This window comes from Lepidochelys kempii, chromosome 1 (genome assembly GCF_965140285.1).
Source record: "Lepidochelys kempii isolate rLepKem1 chromosome 1, rLepKem1.hap1, whole genome shotgun sequence".
Classification (NCBI taxonomy): Eukaryota; Metazoa; Chordata; order Testudines; family Cheloniidae; genus Lepidochelys; species Lepidochelys kempii.
In genome coordinates, this window is record NC_136380.1 from 169,812,754 (window position 1) to 169,831,195 (window position 18,442).

The window sequence follows — 18,442 nt, forward strand, 5'->3', positions numbered from 1 at the left end:
AGAAGATATTGGAAACAACTACTTGTCTAATATAATATTTTACAGCCTTTTGCTTGAACCTGTATACAGAGCACAACGAATTATGTCAGTACATGTGATTAGTAGTGAAGAATCCTTCTAGCAATCTCTAATAGATTTTAGTGTGATTGTAATTAGGACATGTCATCTTTGTAGATGTAGTTCTGTTAGGTTCATAGATTTTAAGGCCATCAGGTACCATTGTGATCTTTTAATCTGACCTCTTGCACCGCACAGGCCATGGGAATTCCCTGAATTAATTCCTGCTTGAGGTCCAGTAGCTGTAGTTGAACTACAGCATATCTCTTAGAAAAACATCCAATCTTGATTCAAAAATTTCCACTGTTGGAGTATCCACCACAATCTTTGCTAAGTTTTTCCAGTGGTTAATTACTCTCACTGTCAAAAATTTGCACCTGACAATAGAACCTCAGAGTTACGAACACCTTGGGAATGGAGGTTGTTCGCAACTCTGAACAAAATGTGATGGTGGTTCTTTCAAAAGTTTACAACTGAACATTGAGTTAATACTGCTTCGAAACTTTACTATGCAGAAGAATAATGCTGCTTTCCCCCTTTTTTTTTTAGTAGTTTACATTTAACACAGTATTGTACTGTATTTGTATTTATATATTTATTTTTGGCTCTGCTGCTGCCTGATTGTGAACTTCCAGTTCCAAATGAGGTGTATAGTTAACTAGTCAGTTCGTAACTCTGGTGTTCCTAACTCTGAGGTTCTACTGTATTTCCAATCTGAATTTGCTTGGATTTGTTTTCACTATGGGCTAAATCAGTGCTGCTGCGATCAGTGCAGCGGGCTTAGATTTAGCTGGTTTAATGAAGACGCAGTAAGTCGATGGGAGAATTCTCAATAAGAGGCGGAAGCTATGTCGAAGGGAGAGCATCTTCTGTTGACATAGCGCAGTATAGACACTGCTGTAAGTCCATGTAAGTTACATCAGCTGAAGTTACCTAACTTAAGTAACTTAACTAGCATAACTGAAATCGACTTACAGGGTTAGTGTCGACAAGCCCTTAGTTTTGACTTTCAGCCACTAGATCTTGGTACACCCTTTTCTCTGGTAGACTGAAGTCTTATCAAATTTCCGTTCCCCATCTAGGTACTAACAGACTGCAATCACATCATGCCTTAATCTTCTCTTTGATAAGTTAAATAGATTGAGCTCCTGGAGGCGTAGTTTATCATTCTCATAGCTTTTTTTCTGAACCCTCTCCAAGTCATCAATATCTTTCTTGAACTGTGGATATCAGAACTGAACTCAGTATTCCAGCAGTAGTATTTCCATTGCCAAATGCAGAGGTAATATAACCTCTCTACTCCTGCTCAATATATCCCTATTTATACATCCAAGCATTGCATTAGCCCTTTTGAACCAAAGTGTTGCCTTAGATGTGTTCATGTTCAGCTACTTATCTACTATGACCCTTTCAGTCTCTTTCAGAGTCACTGCTTCCCAGAGTAGAGTCCTCCATCCTGTAAGTGTGTGGCCTGCTTCTTTGTTCCTAGATGTAGAACTTATATTAGGCTGTATTGAAATGCATATTGTTTGCTTGCACCCAGTTTATCAAATGATCCAGATAGTTCTGTATCCATGACCTGTCCTTTTCATTATTTAGCCACCTTATGTCACCGGCAAACTTTATCAGTGATGATTTTGTTTTCTTCTACATTGATTTAAAAAAAATGAATACATAGTATGCTATGAAGTGCCACAAATTTGATTAGGATAATGTAGTATAAATCAGTGAACAAGAGGTAGGGGCGAAATCATGCTTACAATAGTCCTGTAAGTAATGCAGATTTTTGGTTTTTTTTTTTTTAAAAAAAAATTTGGTTTTCAGGGAAAAAAAAGAATTTTGCAAATCAAATATTTTTATCAAAAACAGTTCACAAAACCCAAAAATTTTCCAGTTTCAGTATTTTGTTAAAAAAACTGGAAGTTTTCCTGGGAAAATTTAGGAGAAAAAAATTCCTTTTAAATGTGTTTTCTTATAAACTTCCCCCTGTATAGTTCTGCTGAAATCACTGAGAATTACTTTGCAAAAGCTTATGCTCAAATAAATTGGTTAGTCTCTAAGGTGCCACAAGTACTCCTTTTCTTTTTGCAAAGACAGACTAACACGGCTGTTACTCTGAAACCTGAGAATTACTTGTGTGGCGTGTGCAGGATTTGTTCCTGTGTACAAAACAGACATGCGTTTATTTGTTTTACGCTGGCCCCAATTGTTTGAAATCTATGCAATTATTCTCAGCAATAATGTTAAGCACAAACATAAGTCTTTGCTGGATTGGGGCCTATGTAATTAAATGTCACCAGGGCTTATATTATTTACAGCTAAATTTAACTGGATACAAATTGCGTTAAATAGAATGAAATTTTAAAAATAAACTTATATAAAAACTTTTTTATATATAATATATAAAAATAAAAAAAAGTACACATGGACAATTTACAGTTCGTCACCTTTTGATTGCCTAAATGTCTTTTATGTTTTTGCTTAACTTCTATCCTTAGTATATTTAAATATTGTTTTACTGTACAGTAATTCAGAGGATTGAGAGTATTTTATGGCAGAAGGGGTAGCTCTAATTTTCTGAAGTTAATAATTTTGACCATCTAGAAGTAACTGGCTCCTCCGGGATACCACAAATAAACATGAATATGATTTCCCTCTGGCCCTGAGTAGATCCCACTTCAATTCAGATCAAATATCTCACGTAAGTCAAGTTATGGGAGCTATTGCTTCAGTAGGTTCACCTTACCAGTATTTGATTAATTAGTGAAATCAAAGTCTAATTTTGGTTGTGCAAGTAGGCAAGGCTTCGTTTATGTGAGCTGTCGAAAGAAATTAGGAATCTAGTAACTAATGTAAAATACAACAGAACACTTTTTTGTATTGGTGCTTTTATGTGGCTAAATGGTATGTGTCAAAAGCAGACTAGTCCTTGGTATTTGGTTCAGTAAAAGGTATGTTGCCAACTTAAACAGGCCATATCCATGCTGAAACTAGTTCAAACATTTTTCCTCTTATTCATGGGGTCCATGGATCCATGACACTGGGTACTGTGCTCTATGCAGCCTTGGAGGCAGATCCTACCTGTCAGCCAGAGACGGGGGGGGGAGGCTCCAGCTCTAAGAAACGGCCAGCTTTCATCTGCCTCTCCAGCTGTAGGCAGACAGCAGCTCCTCTCTGCTGCAGAGCAAATTTGAAGAAGGCTTAAAATCTCCAGGCTGTCGGGGTCTGCCTTTATTGGCAGAGAGGATTCCCTTTCTCCTCCACCTCCGGGACTGCCTGTACCTTGCTCATCATCCATGCAGAGCGCTGTGTGGCAGAGCCGGCGAAGGCTACATCTGCACTGTGAGCCAGGGGTGTGATTCCCAGCTCGTACAGACATACTCACGCTAGCTCTCAGGTGAGCTTCCTTAGCGTGGGTAGCCGTGGCACACGCTAATGGCCCAGAGTTCATACACATGAGGTGTGGCTGGCTTTGTACTCAGAGTGGCTAGCGCCGTGCTGCTGCTGCCCATGCTACTGCTGCTGCTACTATTTTTAATGTGCTAGTTCAGATGAGAGCTAGCACGAGTATGTTTACACAAGCTGGGAATCACACCCCTAGCTTACAGCGTCGATGTAGCCTGAGAGGGAAAGCCAGTGCTCAGGCATGGACAGGGTTTCTAGCACCCTGCCTCCCCAAGCAGGAGAGCTTCCAGGGAGCATTGGCAGTACCTTAGCAGCAAAATTCCCCAGGCCTGGTACATGCTATGGCAGCAGCCCCAGGAATAGCAAGTGATGGCTCCCTACTCACCCCTAACTCCCTCATACATACGGGGTAAGTGTAGGTTGAAGCACAATATCAAAGGCCCAGGGAAACTTCCCGCCTTGCCGATGGAGCCTTGGCTCACAACCACGACTGTTAACTGTGAAGCACCTGGCCAGCCCCTCTCCCGTACTACTTCAGTGGCAGGGAGCTAGTGACAGGGATCCAGAGATGGAACAAGGAGGGAAACCTGGTAAGGGGCCATTGGGCCCTATCCCCTCCCTCCACTGTACAGCCAGCCCCGTTTCGACCCTGCAGTGATCCAGAGCTACACCCTACTAGTAATGTCAGCCCAGCACTATTTCTCAGTGCAGCAAACAGGCCAAGGACTTGCCTTTGAATGTCAAGGTTTGGAGCCTGGTTCCCCTGGGGTGGAGGTGACTATCTCCAGGCGAGGTCCAAGAATTTCCCTTAGAGCAAGGGATGCAGGGGAGCCCCCTTCTGGAGCCATTCCAGCACAGACCTCCAATCTGAGCCTCCTCTTTTTCAGGGCCAGAAACCTGATCAAGAGAATAACCCAACCACATGGTTCTCTCCCCTAGCCCTCCTGGACTGTCATTCTGAAATTCCTCTCTCCTGAGCAGGAAGATCAAAGGGAGGCATAAGAAAAGAAGTCCCAACATAAAGAAAAAATAAAAGCTCTCAGCCCCTTCATCTTCTGAAGAGTCGGATTCAAGGGATTCCCCTGGGAGGTGCTCTAAAAGGCACAGAGTGAAATCTGTTTCCCTCAAGCTGCATAAATCTGCAGAGTACAGCAGGGCAGATATCCACAGCACCTAGTTCCCCTGCTCATCTTCATGGAGTGCAGCATGGGGGATAATCCATCAGCACCTATGTCCTGTGGTCACCTTCATGGAGTACAGCATGTGAAATCAATGCTGGAAAGACCAAGCCACAGAAAAGTGATGTTTCCTCTCGACATGCATACACAATCCCACAAAAGAAATCCTCTGTGCTTAGAGGAGGAAATCCGACACTCCAAATCAGAGCTAAAGACTCCCGTAATAAAATATTTTAAAAAAGAGAGAAAACCCATAAAACAGATTTTAAGGCAAAAGAGTATTAAGCATTCTGCAGATGCCTTAGACAAGCTGTGGCTATACTCCTCAGAAACCCTGTGAGTGTGTAATAGCATAAGTATTTTTCTGCCACACCTAAGAGACTCTGAATGTATTGGGACTGTCCTCAGCTGCTACTGTGGGTTGCCATACCATAACTATTGGGCTGTCACTCCCAATTCGCCCTAATCCCCCACCCCGGTTACTTTCAGATGCAATGTTAGCATGAATGAACAGTATTGTGAGAATGGTCTCTCTCAGCCTGTAAATAAATAAATTTGCGTGGCCTAAGGAAGAGTTAGGGTATGCAGACTACCCATCTCATCCTAGATCTGTGAATTAGAACAACTGAACCTGTCTCACCCCTTCAGACAAAACAAGGCCACAGAGCAGCTCTTGACATTATCTCAACAGATCCATGAAGAAATCAGAATTCAAGTTTGAGATCTTGTAATCCACACTAGCTGCCATGAACAAAGGGACTGCAGGACATCAGTAGATTTGAAGGACACTTATCTTCATACCTAATTTGACAGTCTCATAGATATGTCCTAAGCTGTGCTTTGAGAGCCCAATGTTACCCATACAAGTCCTTTGCCTTTATCAACAGCACTGCCGGAGTTTATGGAAATGCTGGCAGTGTTAGTAGCAGCTCAGGAAGGAGTCTGTGTCTGCTGTATTTTGGTGACTTCCTTATCCAAGCCTCATCCAGAGTCAGTCATAGATTGTTCCACGAAAGCAATAAGTATGCTGCAGAGCCACAGTTTTGTGACAGAGTTGTTTAAAAGTCTCAATGTATTCCCAGTGTCATGTCCTCTATTTCTTGCACCTTATTGCAAGAAAGTCAGGAGAAGCTAAGAAGTCTTATCAAAAAAGTCAACCTGTTCGTACACTTCTCTCTCTTCTGGTTTCAGTGATCTCCCATATGGATATTCTTATGCCTTGTCTACATTACACACTTTTGTCCGCACAAGGCAAGAGCTCAGGGCAGTCCAATATGATCTCGAGGCTTTGCTTCTGTATCTGCTTCATGCTGATCATGATGACAACACTTTCAGCCATGTCATACATGAGAAGAAAAAGGGGACCATGGTTTACAGTTTTTTCAAAGAGAAGCTGACCTCCTGATGACTTGGGCAAAGGAGACACTACAGACAAGTCGCTCCCTTCATATCCAAGGGGAAATTGAATGTTGCGGCTAACTAGCTCAGCAGGCAAAAGTTAGATCGTCCAGAATGGGAACTACACCCAGAGGTGTTTCATTGCCTGATAAAAGATAGATCTGTTTGCCTCCCACCTGAAGTACAAAGTGTCTGTCTCCTCCTCTTGCTGGTGGAATCACAAAGCCAAGGCAACCAAGCCTGTTGCAAAGATGGCCAGAAAGGACTTTTCTATGCCTCCCTTCCCTTCCCTTTACACATCAGAATGCTACGAAAGACCAGGAGAGAAGCAGCACTGGTAGTTCTGGTAGCCCAGTTCTAGTCAGGAGTCCTTGGTTTTCTGACCACCTTGACATTGTACAAAGACCTCCCATCAGCTGTCTGTCCAGAAGGGGTATGATGATATAAGGGCCAATTATGCATCAGAAACCAGACAGTATGAGCCCAGCTGCCTGGTTCTTGACTAGAGCCTCTTAAGCCAAGTTTATTCAGAGAGGTAATATCCGCAATTTTAGTTACCAGAAATAAATCTACTCGCTCAATGTATTCAGGGGCCTGGTTGAATTTTAACAAGGGTCTCAACCCCCACATATGTTTCAGTACCACAGAGTCTCAAATTCCTTTAAGACAGACTGAGGCTATGTCTGAAATGTTTTTTTAAGGAGAGCAGCATCTCTTCTACATCCTCGTGTAAAGCATGAAGTTCTTTTATGTGATCTCACCTAGTTCTAAGTGCCATTACAGGCCCTTCATTTGAACTACTCACAAAGGTGCCTCATTACTTTCTAATAATTAAAGTGGTGTTTTTGTTAGTAATTTTGTCTGTTCTCAGGGTATCTGAGTTGTGAGCTCTTTTCCTGGAACTGCATTATTGCATGTTTCTTAAAGCCAAAGTGGTAGTCAGAACTGATCAGTCTTCATACTAGAAGATTAACTGCAGACTCCATAAAGCACAGGAGATTGTTGTTCCATCCTCCTGTCCAGCTCCAGTGTGCTGCAAAGAGAAATTGTGACATACTTGGGATAGTCTGCAGAGCTCTCCAAGTATATATTTACCATACAGCTCAGGTCAGAAAGACACATGCTTTGTGCTTTATTATGCAGTGTCAAAGGGAAAGAAGGCTTCAAAATCCTCCACTTTCAGGTGTCAGAGTTATTTTATCTCAGAAGCACACAAATTAAAAACTAACTCAGTCTTCCGGAATCCGAGCTCACTCCGTTTGAACTGTGGCAACTTCATGGGCAGAAAGATCATATGCCTCACACAAGAAAATCTGTAAAGCAGCTACCTGATTATCTGTTCGTACCACCTTCAAATTCTACAAGCCGGACATCAAGCATCTGGCGCTGCCTTTAGTAGGTGGGTGCTCCTTGGTATAGTATCCCAGTAACTCTTAATAAAGGGTTATCCTCTTTTGCATCTGTAAATAACTCTAAATAGTTCTTGCCTCGAGTGGATGCTGGTATAAAAATCCTGATGTCCTGGATCTGTGGACCTCATTATGAATAAGAATAGGAAAATTTTATCCAGGGCTCACCTGGACATTTCCTTTCTTGGAGTAATGCGGTCCACAGATCCAACCCACCTGAATGGGCTGTCAGTTGGGAAAAGATATTGAATTCTTAATTAGCACTCAAAGTTTTTTGTTAGTTGAATACCTTGCTCTGCAGGAGGATTATTCTATTTAATCTTACTACTTAAATTTCCTTACTGATAGAGTGCTTAGTTTTTCCTAGGAAGTGTCTCAACTGGTGGTTGGCGCCGCACCTTGCCTGCTTCTGATTGACAGGTTTGGTTTACCTCCAAGACTTGCATAGAGTAGAATACCCAGTGTCATGGATCTATGGACCTCGTTTATTTCAAGAAAGGAAATTTTCAGGTAAAACATGGATAAATTATCCTATTTTGTCTTAATCTTTGTCTTGCTACTACTGTTTTAACAAGGCCTCACATCAGTAGTTAATTTTAATCATCAGGAAGGCACCTTAGCATGTGGTTAACTTTAACCATGTGCTTAAGTGTTGTCCTGAATAGGAAAGATTTTCTGAATTGGAGTCCTGAAGTCTGCATATACTTTTCAGGATCTTTCTTTTTCTCTTCCAACAAAAACACTTTAAAACTTGACATTTTATAGATGTTAGATTTTTTTTTTTAAATATACTTACGTACAGTAGCCACATTTCCATTGTGGGTTTGACTTATTCAGTGACCTATGTCAGAAAAATTCTGCAGTGAGAACATTTCAGTGACATTGCATCATATCTCAGTTTTATGATCAGAGTTAATGATGCCATCTGAAATTCAGTTTAAGGTGTCTATATTTGGAGTGGTAAACTTTTGTCCTCTCAAATATTGCCTGTAGTCTACACAGCAAACCAAATCCTTCTGTTCCTCTCCCATGGCTCCCGAAACAGCCTGTGTGCTTTTGGGTAGTGGTGTTTGCACAGCAGTGGCAGCTTGAAACTTACCAGCTTCATGGAATCCTAATTAATCCATTTTGGTACTGCTGTGACCGAGAACAGGAACATAAGCATGATTGCATACTCACCTGTCAGGGAAGAGAATGAGGACCATTAAAGGGAAGAGACACCAGGTTTCAGGAGGTGAAAAGTTTTTATTTCATTCATAATATTGTCAACTTGATTAAAATTCAGTACTTGCACACTTAAGGAGTATAGAGCAGAAGATTCTGTTGGATTCACTTTATGCAGATGTTTAATAACTGAATATGGAAATCTGGTGCATTTACAATGTAAATAGTGAATACTTAAATCTATCTGCTACAGAACAGACACAAATAAGTGGAACAGAGCCACTCCACGGTCTCACAAATACAGAAATATTGGTAGTAAACTCCGCAGCAACCTTATCCGTATAGACCAATATTCTTTGGATTTCTTGCTTTGCCTCAAATAATGGTCCTAGAAGCTAAAGTCAAAAATCCCAAACCCTGTCGCTTTTACTATTCAGAGAAATATGTCTGATCCAATGTAAAAGAGAAACTGTTCCATATAACATTGGAAGCACAGTAGTTCAGTCATGGAGATAATACAATGTCATGGATTTTTTTTCCTTCCCTTTTTATAGTAGTAATTAAAGCAATGCCATGTGATATATCGGATGGTATTCACCCTGTCAGATATGAACATTCAGCATAACATGCTAATCTTTCAGCCTTGAATAACTCTCTCCTTCCATAATTGATCATTTTGCATATCAAGAGAAAGTAATTGTCCTGGGCTTACATGTAACAAATTATTTAAATGTAATTTATAATGTGCTTTAAACATACAGTCCAAGGTGTGGCTGTACAGTATTTCAATTACAATCGCCTTCAATTGACCATTAGGAGAGAACTGCCCATTCCCATAATCCTGTGTTTGATGTTTATACTGCATCCTACCCTTCCCCTCCGCTATACATGTGCTACCCCTACGCTGCTTGAATTCAAGTAGCGTTAATCTCAGAGCAGCATAAAAGAGCACAAAAATGTATTGCTACTTATCATTGCCATTTAAATGTTATGCTTTTAAATTTCAGCTTTAATTAAAGATACAGTTCTGACTTTGCTATACCCACTTGTTTCATTTTATCTTAATTAGATTGTAAACTCTTTGGGAAGGGGTCATCTTTTACTCTGTTTGTACTGGCTCGGATGGGGCCTTTCTCCTGATTGGGTCTCTGTGTGCTACCAGAATGCAAGTTAATAAAAATGATAATTTAACTTAATATAATCAGGTTTTTTTAAAACTCCACCTGTTATGCAAAGGGTTTCCTACTCTGCAAGGTGTATTCCATTCAACAACACTGAGTTCCCAACTACAGAAAAAAACAAACAAAAACCTCCCTTTATGGAAGGCAGAATTCTAAGGCTCCAGAACTGTATGCTCTTTCAAGTATCTTAATGCACAGCAGTTACAATGATTGAGGATAGGTTGGAATAGTTGATGAGATGAGAAATAAAGGGAAGTTAGTACCACAGTAAGTTCCATGTGAGGACCTGGTTGACAGATTACTGATCGTAGGCAGCATTAGAGATGAGTTCTCACTTTCTTTCAAAAGAAGGGATGAAGAAACTAGATTATTGGGAGGTGAGCAGACTGTTCCATATAGCTGGTTAGCAGCAAAGAATTGACCCCTGACAAAGGAGAGCAGACAGGGCCAGAAATTAGAGGGGAAGAGTGTGTGTAGGATTGAGGGAGAAATGAGATCGCAGATGGGGATGGATTGGGATCATGACAATGACTGTAACTGAGTAGTTCCTTTCAGGGCTGGAACGACATGACTGTCAGCGCATGTGTGGGTGCAGTAGTGTACTGCAGTGTTTGGAACAGACTGGATTTTGAGATGAGCAATTTAGGAAAGTCAGAAAGGAGGGAACAGCAATAATCTAAGCATGCAAATGAATAGGTGATTCAGCAAACTCTCAGTGTGGAGGCAGATGAGGGCTGTATTGGGAAAGTGATAGCTGACATTCAGAAATAGTTTCTGAATGCAACAATGTTAGGGGAAAGGAGGGCTCTGAGTTTAGGGTGAGTCCATGGTTAGACTTGGGAAAAGAGGGGAAGTTCAGTCTTGAGAGGAGATTGATGGACTGGTCATGCAGTAGGGGACACGGTAGCTAAATAAAAAGATGTCCCTTTTGGTGATACTCAGCTGAAGAAAATTAAGGCGAACAGGGATTGATACGTTCAGTTCAGGTGGACATGGAGTTGGGCAGGGGGGAGAGGAGAGTCATTTAAGGTTTTAAAAGACAGTTGGGTGTCGCCACATTCACAATCATAGTTGATAATTATTGGTTATTGTTTTCTTAATGGAGTATAGCTTCTACTTGGGTGAATCATATAACAATATAAATTTATTGTATGAAATGAAACTGAATGATAGTTACATAATATACAACAGATAGAGGAAGGCATGATATTGAACATCGATCTGATGTCGGTGTCAATGCTATTTAATAACACAGTAAATATGCCTTTGATTGATTACATTTGTTCTCTTTGTATTTTGAACATTAGGTTTATCCTGAATTGCAAATTACCAATGTTGTGGAAGCCAACCAGCCTGTGACCATCCAAAACTGGTGCAAGAGGGGGCGGAAGCAGTGCAAGAGTCACCCTCACATTGTGGTTCCCTACAGGTGCTTGGGTGAGTTGTGTAGATTTTCAAATCTGCAGTTCTGTTTTCTCTCCATGTATCTGTTCATTTAAAACTCTCTCCTCATTGGGAAATGGGGACAATTACATAATATTCTCACATCTTCATATTTCTCCTGGCAAGTATTGTCCATTTCAACAGTCCTATAGACCAGGGGTTCTCACCCTTTTTCTTACTGAGGCCCCCCTCAACATGGTATAAAAACTCCAGGGCCCAGTGGGACTTGAGGCTCTGTGCCTGGGGGTAGGGAAGGGGGGGGGAGCCTTGGGCATAGGCATAGTTCTGTGACTTATGTTCACGCGTGGCTCCCTGTTTCAGCGGGGGGGCTCCCCGCTCCAGCCCTGGGCAGCGCCCGGCTTTGGGGAGGGGCCAGCTTCAGCCCCGCAGGGGAGCACCAGGGCTCTTGGCTTTAGCCCCGTGGGGAGCGCTGAGGCGCCGGGTTGAAGCCACAGGGCCCCGTTAAACCCCCGAAAGGGCTTGGCATCCGCGGACCCCCAGTTGAGAACCACTGCTTAGACAATTGGGATATATGGGGCGATAGATAGATAGATGGATACATACTTGGAGATATGGTTTTTTCCTTACAAATGTATCCATCTTCTGGTTCGAGGTACTTGTATAATTTTTCCTGTATATCTATACAGGTTATAGCTTTTTTTCTTCAGTGCTAGATTTTGAACAATTGGCGCTGGTGGGAATGTTTTATCGTGGGGAGCAAGAGAAAGGCCAGGCATGCTTAGACTTTAAGATTCTAGAGTCCTATGTTCCTTAACTCACCAGTAGATGAGAGCTCCAGCATTTCCACAAGATTCTTTTTGCAGCAGCAGCCTCCTATTCCTTTCTGTGACCTTCCTGCACTGAAACAGCATATTGGCTGGAAGTGATGCTGCGATAAGTGATCACTTTTAATAAGTTTTTTTACAAAAGAGGGATAGGGAGAAACAAATCCATGCTGATTCTTGAGGCATCCGGTTCTAATTTTTCAGATATTCCTCAAATCTTCTGCTCTAAAATAAAAAGGGTTTGAAATAATGTTAGGGAACTGTCATGTTAAGGACTATGGTAATTTGGGTTGAGTGTCTTCTAAGCTACACACAACTTCCAGTTAGAGTTTGCCTTTGTATAAAGACAGTGCAGCTAAAAACTAGTGTATGAACCATAATCTCCTCCAAAGCAACTATGAACAACTGAAGTTTGACCAATTATTCAATGAAGGGAATGATGGCAGAAGGACTGTAGTCCTGCAATCCTTAGTTTTTTGTGTCAGGAGGTGGAAGAGGAACAGTAGGTGGATCTTCACTATTTCTTTCCTGATGTCCAGGTAGTGACCCTACTGATCAATGTCAAAACAGGGACTCTGGCATCATAGTATGTTACTGTCCACTCATTCCTTGTCTGGAAACCTACTCTTCCTATGTGGTGCCAATTTGGAGGAGGGCATGGGTGAGTTTTGTTCTGGTTGACCAGGGTTTAGCTGAAGATATTATTTTACACTTATACTGCAGTTGTGCTTTTCAGACCAAAAGAGCATAGAGTAATTTAACTATAGCCCCTACCACAAATAACATTGGCTCTGATTAAGGAGTATGGAGCTGGGAGCCAGAAAAGTTTGTGAAACAATAGGTAGGAGTCATGCAAAAAGATGGGATCTAAATTAGCTGGTGCCGCTCAAGAAAGAGATCTTGGCGTTATCGTGGATACTTTATTGAAAACATTTGCTTAATGTGCAGCAGCAGTCCAAAACGCTAACAATGTTAGGAACCATTAGGAAAAAAAAGAGATAATGAGACAGAAAATATCATAATGCCACTACTTATATCCATGATACCCCACACCTTGAATACTGCGTGTCGTTCTGGTCTTCCCATCTCAAAAAAAAAAAAAAAAAAAAAAGAAAGATATATTAGAATTGGAAAAGGTACAGAGAAGGGCAATAAAAATGATTAGGGGTATGGAACAGTTTTCATAGGAGGAAAGATTTAAAAGTCCGGGACTGTTCAGCTTACAAAAGAGACAACTAAGAATGTGAGAGAGGTCTATAAAATCAAGAATGGTGTGGAAAAAGCGAATAAAGAAGTGTTATTTACCCCTTCACATAACACAAGAACCAGGGGTCACCCAGTGAAATTATTAGACATCAGATTTAAAAGAAACACAACATACAGTCAACTTGTGGAACTAGTTGCCAGAGGATGTTGTGAAGGCCAAAAGTATAACTGGGTTCAAAAAAGAATTAGATAAGTTCCTGGAGAATAGGTCCATCAATGGCTATTATCCAAAATGGTCAGGGATCCAGCCCCATGCCGGGGTGTCCCTAAACTTCTGATTGCAAGAAGCTGGGGCTGGACAACAGGGTGCATCACTCGATAATTCCCCTGTTCTGTTCATTCCCTCTGAAGCATCTGGCCCCAGCCACTGTTGGAAGACAGGATCCTGCGCTGGATGGACCACTGGTCCTATGCAGTATGGCCGCCCTTATGTTTTTATATCTTTCTATGTGTCTGAACAGTGCCTTCCACAATGGGTCCCAGATCTATCTCAGGGCTTCTAAATGCTATTGTTATAATAAATAAATGTTGGATGGTAAAGGAAACATCTTGGCTTTAGTCCCAGCTTTTGGATCCTGTTTTTTTTCCTCTGTGGTTTCCGTTTTTCAGAGGTGAAACATGTAAATTAAGAGAATAGACTATTGAATTCTAATTAAGAATATGTTCAGTTCTTCTTTGAGTCCTTGTTCACGTCCATTCCATTGTACGCGTGTGCGTGCTCGCCACATGCACCGGTGCTGGAAGACTGGTTCTTCTGCCCTCTGGAGTGGCACGCGTATACACCGATATAAGGGGTGCTGCTGGCTCCCCCCTCCCTCAGTTCCTTCTTTCTGTCAATGACTGTGCTGGAACGTCTCCTTGCCTTGGCAAGCTTTCCTTCTCAACTGTGCCTAGTTGTGAATTCTCTTGTATATAGTTCTTAGAAAGTTTGTGTAGTATATTAGTTCCCTTAGTGTATAAGTTAGAAATAGTTAACCCCCTGCGGGACTTAGCCTAAGGAAGGGCTTTAAGCCTTGTGACCGCTGCAGAAAACATATGCCAGTCAGTAATCCCCTCAAAGCTGTCTAAAATGTTTGGGGAAGATCAACCTGAGCGACAAGTGTCACATTTGTAAGAGTTGCAAGCTGCGAATCGAAAAGGAGCGGGACATTCCGCTAAGAATGCTCCTTATGTCGTCGGCCCTTGCACCACAGCGTTAGTGCGGATCACACCGCCAGCACCGGTCAGAGGCTAAAAAGCAGAGCGAGGCCTGGAGAGGGTGTTCTGCTACGTCCCATAAAGGGAAAAATTTAACCTGATGAAGAAAAATGAAGGGGAACGAAGACCCGTGCGAGGCCACTCTTCCCCTTTGGATGGTGGCCAGGCTTCAGCACCTGTTGAGCTGTCGAGCCCCCTTTGTGACCCCGCCTGCCACCCCGGAAAGTGGCAGAGGCATTCGGAAGCGGCAGTGCCATCCACGCCAAAGGCCTTTCAGGCCACTAAGGATGTATGGTCCCTTCCGGTGCTGCCCACACCAGCCAATGACATGCCCCGTTCAGGGGTAAACCCGCTCTGGGACCATCATCGGTGCAGCACCTTTCCTCAACACAGGGCGTGCCCCACCAGCGCTATGCCACCGGCTTACCTGTCAGAGTTCCTGGCTTTGTTCTCCAGACTCTAGACAGCATTCCCTGGGATCCTGGTGTCGTTCGCTGGCTGTCTGGCGCAGACCTGTGGAGGTGCGTGGCCAGTCCCCAGAGTCCCAGCACCAGTCCTTGGAGCGGTGAGGTCAATCTCCAAGCTTGCGGCACCACTCTGGAGAGTCCAGATGCCAGTCCTCAGAGTCCTGTCACTGGTCTACAGTTTGCCAGTACCGATCCCTGTGGGCAAGGACATTGATCCTCTTGCTCCCAATCCATGGAGTGGCACCGCTCTCAAAGTGTGAGGCGTTGATTGCCGAGCTACCATCACCAGTCCTCTGAACAGCGATGCCAGTTGCCGGAGGCATGGCACTGGGAGACTTCATCGTGGTACAGGTCACTGGTGGAGACCCACGGAGTGGGCAAACGGTATTGGGGTAGACAGGCAGCATTGGTACTGTCCTGGTCCCCCAGACCAGTCTCTCCCTCCTTAGATTGAGTGAGTGAGGAGGAAGATCTATCAGTAGGCCAGGGCCACCCACTGGGGGCATTGGCATTCCCATCGGGACCACCAGTGGCCGCATGGCCCCAGGGTCAATGGCTGGCTCCCTGGCAGCTATGGAACCCCTGGGGGTTTCCCCAACCATCACAGGGGCACCGATCGGTCTTAGGGGTCTCTGAGAAACGGTCAGCAATGGTCTCCCGCCCACCCCCAGACTGGGAAGCAGAGTCAGACCAAGGTCCCCAGGGTCACCCAGTCCTGGCTGGGGCTCCTCTGGCGGCGTACACGGAGTTGGCAGACCTGTCGTTACCCCCCTCCTCATCCTCTTCACCTGATGAAGTGATAGAGGGACCTTCCCACATGGTCTCTCAGGATGATATAAAAGCCCAACAAGGGCTTTTTAAGCAGGTGGTTTTGAACTTGGGCTTAGAGGCCGAGGATTTGGCAGAACCCTCCAACTCCCTATTTGGGGTTTTAAGCTCAGCAGCCCCCTCCAGGGTGGCAATACCCATCCACGAAGGAGTGGCAAAGCTGATCAAAGCCTTGCGGCAAACTCCTTCTTCCTCTCCTCCCTCTTGGAAATGGGGGGCAGGGAAGTATTACAGTATCTCCCTGCTAAGGGATTTGAATACCTATATAAACACCCCACACCTAGCTCACTGGTGGTATCGTCAGCCAATGAGTGTGGTAGGCAGGGCCAACCAGTATTGACCCCTAAGAATAAAGAGGCGAAAAGGCTCGATCTCTGTGGCAGAAAAAATTATTCCATGGCCAGCCTCCAGTTAAGAGTGGCCAACCATCAGGCCCTACTTGGCCACTACGATTTTAATATTTGGCAGTCCATGGCCAAGTTCTGACCATGATCCAAAGTGCCTCGAAGTTCGGGGAACTTGCAATCCGAGTATTTGGTTTCAGCTCTTCTTAAAATCCTGCGCTACATGAAGTGACATCTGTTCTGTGCCCTCTGTGTCAGGCTGCAAAGTTATACTTCAGCAACTGAGTACATATACTACTGCATAATGTAAACAGTCATTGTATGACTTTTTGTTTTGGATCACTTTATCCTGACTTACAACCATGTTGTCTTAGTTGAGTTCAGGTTAAAAATAAACTGATTTAAAAAAAAAATTACTTTCTAAGGACATGAATTTTCTCTAAAAGCTATTCATGTAATTTTAAAAAGTTAAATTAACTTTCTGTATGTACGTTGGGTATCTTGTGCATCTGCTGCTCTGCCTGGCTGCATGTGTGTCAGCTGCTAACAATGCAGCATCAGCATTGTGACCATTCTGTGTGGTTATATAAGACCCTGGTCCTCCAATGAGCTGCACATAGACAGACACCTGAAGAGAGAGAGAGAGAGCCCCACTGAAGCCACTGGGACTCCAGACAGCTACAGGAATCTGCCTGTAAGAAGCTCATTGCAGGATAGTAGCCTAAATCTATCCAGAGAAAACAATACTTTGAACAGAAGCTTTAAATGCTCCCACTTAAGGATCTGTTAAAACATACACCATCATAACATACTAAAGTGGTTCTTCAAGAACTATTGTATAGACTTTTTATTTTATTTTAGCAAGAGAGACACTTGGAGTACACTGAGTCAGTGCGTAGTCTATTTTCGTTTGGGATTTATCTCTCCATATGGGTGAGAAACATTGTTTGAGTGGCAGAAATATGTTTGCTTTCATGACAAAACATCTTCACTATTCATTTGCATGCCTGTCTTTTAGTTAAGAACTTCTGGGATATGAAGATGAAGCAAATCACTTTAGCACTTGGCTGCATTCTTAGCCTCGCTCATGTGAAACTATGTTATATTGCAGTTATGCAGATTGCTTGTAGCAAAGTGTTCCAATAATATTGATCAAATTTATTAGATTACGTAGTTCATATTTCCTTTCCTTGAGTTCATGTGACTAAAGAAATAAACAATAAAAAAAAATGCAATCCATTATTTGAGAAGGCTACACATGTCTACTTAAATTTTTGCCATGGGGGAAATAAGAAAATTTAACCTGATGAAGAAAAATGTTATCACTTTTGCTTACTTTCAGATGTGAAGCAACGCCTTTGTGCTGGGTTTCTCACAGTGTTTTTAAAATTGCATCACGTAAATTTGAGTGGTCTCATGCGACGAATGCATTTCACTTTCAAGAATATAATTTTATCATGTGTCTAGTGTGTGCCTTCTTGGGCACATGGGATTATTTTAGGCATTTCAGATTGTGGAGAAAGGGAAGCTTTTCATTAAAGGAAAGATTGTCAGGATCCAGTGAGTGAAGTTTTGCTTGTTTTAGCAAAATATTTTCTTCTGTTGTCTTCTCATTATTGGATAATGTGTTTCAGAGCCTCTTTATTATTAAAGTTCAGAGCTTCTCTATTTACACTATGCAGCAGAAATATGGATTTACATTTACATAGCCAAAAAAAATTCTGAGATTTTTTTAGATCTGTTTTTTAATAAGGACTCGGCTGCTGCTGCTGTTTGTATAATACAGAAGTAATATCCATCATGGATCTTTAGGAGATTAAAGGGCTAAATTATCCTGTATAAGAGACGGAAGAGGGCTGTTTGAGTAGCAGTGTCAGGAGGCAGAATGCCTCCTTTGTGCTTGGTGGAGGACAGTGACCAGCAGGAGTTGCTAGAGTGACTGATGATGATGGGTGTAGCCAGTGCTTTTCCAGAACTCTCCTGGCATCACTTACCGGTACAAATGCCACCCCCAGACATGAAACCCCTTCATGGATTTTAATGTCAGATGGCAACATTATAATCACCTAGCCTGATCTGCGTAACACAGGCCAGACATTTTCATTCAGTGTTTTTTGCACCAAGTCATAACTTCTCGTTGAGTTAAATATCTCTTTTTAAAAATAATATCCAGGATGAAATTTTGGCCCTCTTGAAGTAAAGGGCAAAACTTCCTTTTGACTTAAATAGGGACCAGGATTTTCACCGTGAAAGCAGTGAGTACTACAGGTAATTCGAGGTCTTGCACTCTCCAGTACCTGTAATCAGATTATGCAAATTA

The 18,442-nt window shown here is 42.6% G+C and overlaps 1 protein-coding gene across 4 annotated transcripts in view; it reads left to right on the top strand.

Annotated features, from left to right (window-relative positions):
- Positions 1-18,442, top strand: part of APP (amyloid beta precursor protein) — a 295,526-nt gene that overhangs the window by 107,087 nt on the left and 169,997 nt on the right. For all 4 annotated transcript variants that reach the window (XM_073363102.2, XM_073363091.2, XM_073363122.2 and 1 more), the window contains exon 3: positions 11,100-11,229. In XM_073363102.2, coding sequence (XP_073219203.1) covers positions 11,100-11,229 — 130 coding nt within the window. The remainder of the gene's footprint in view (positions 1-11,099; positions 11,230-18,442) is intronic.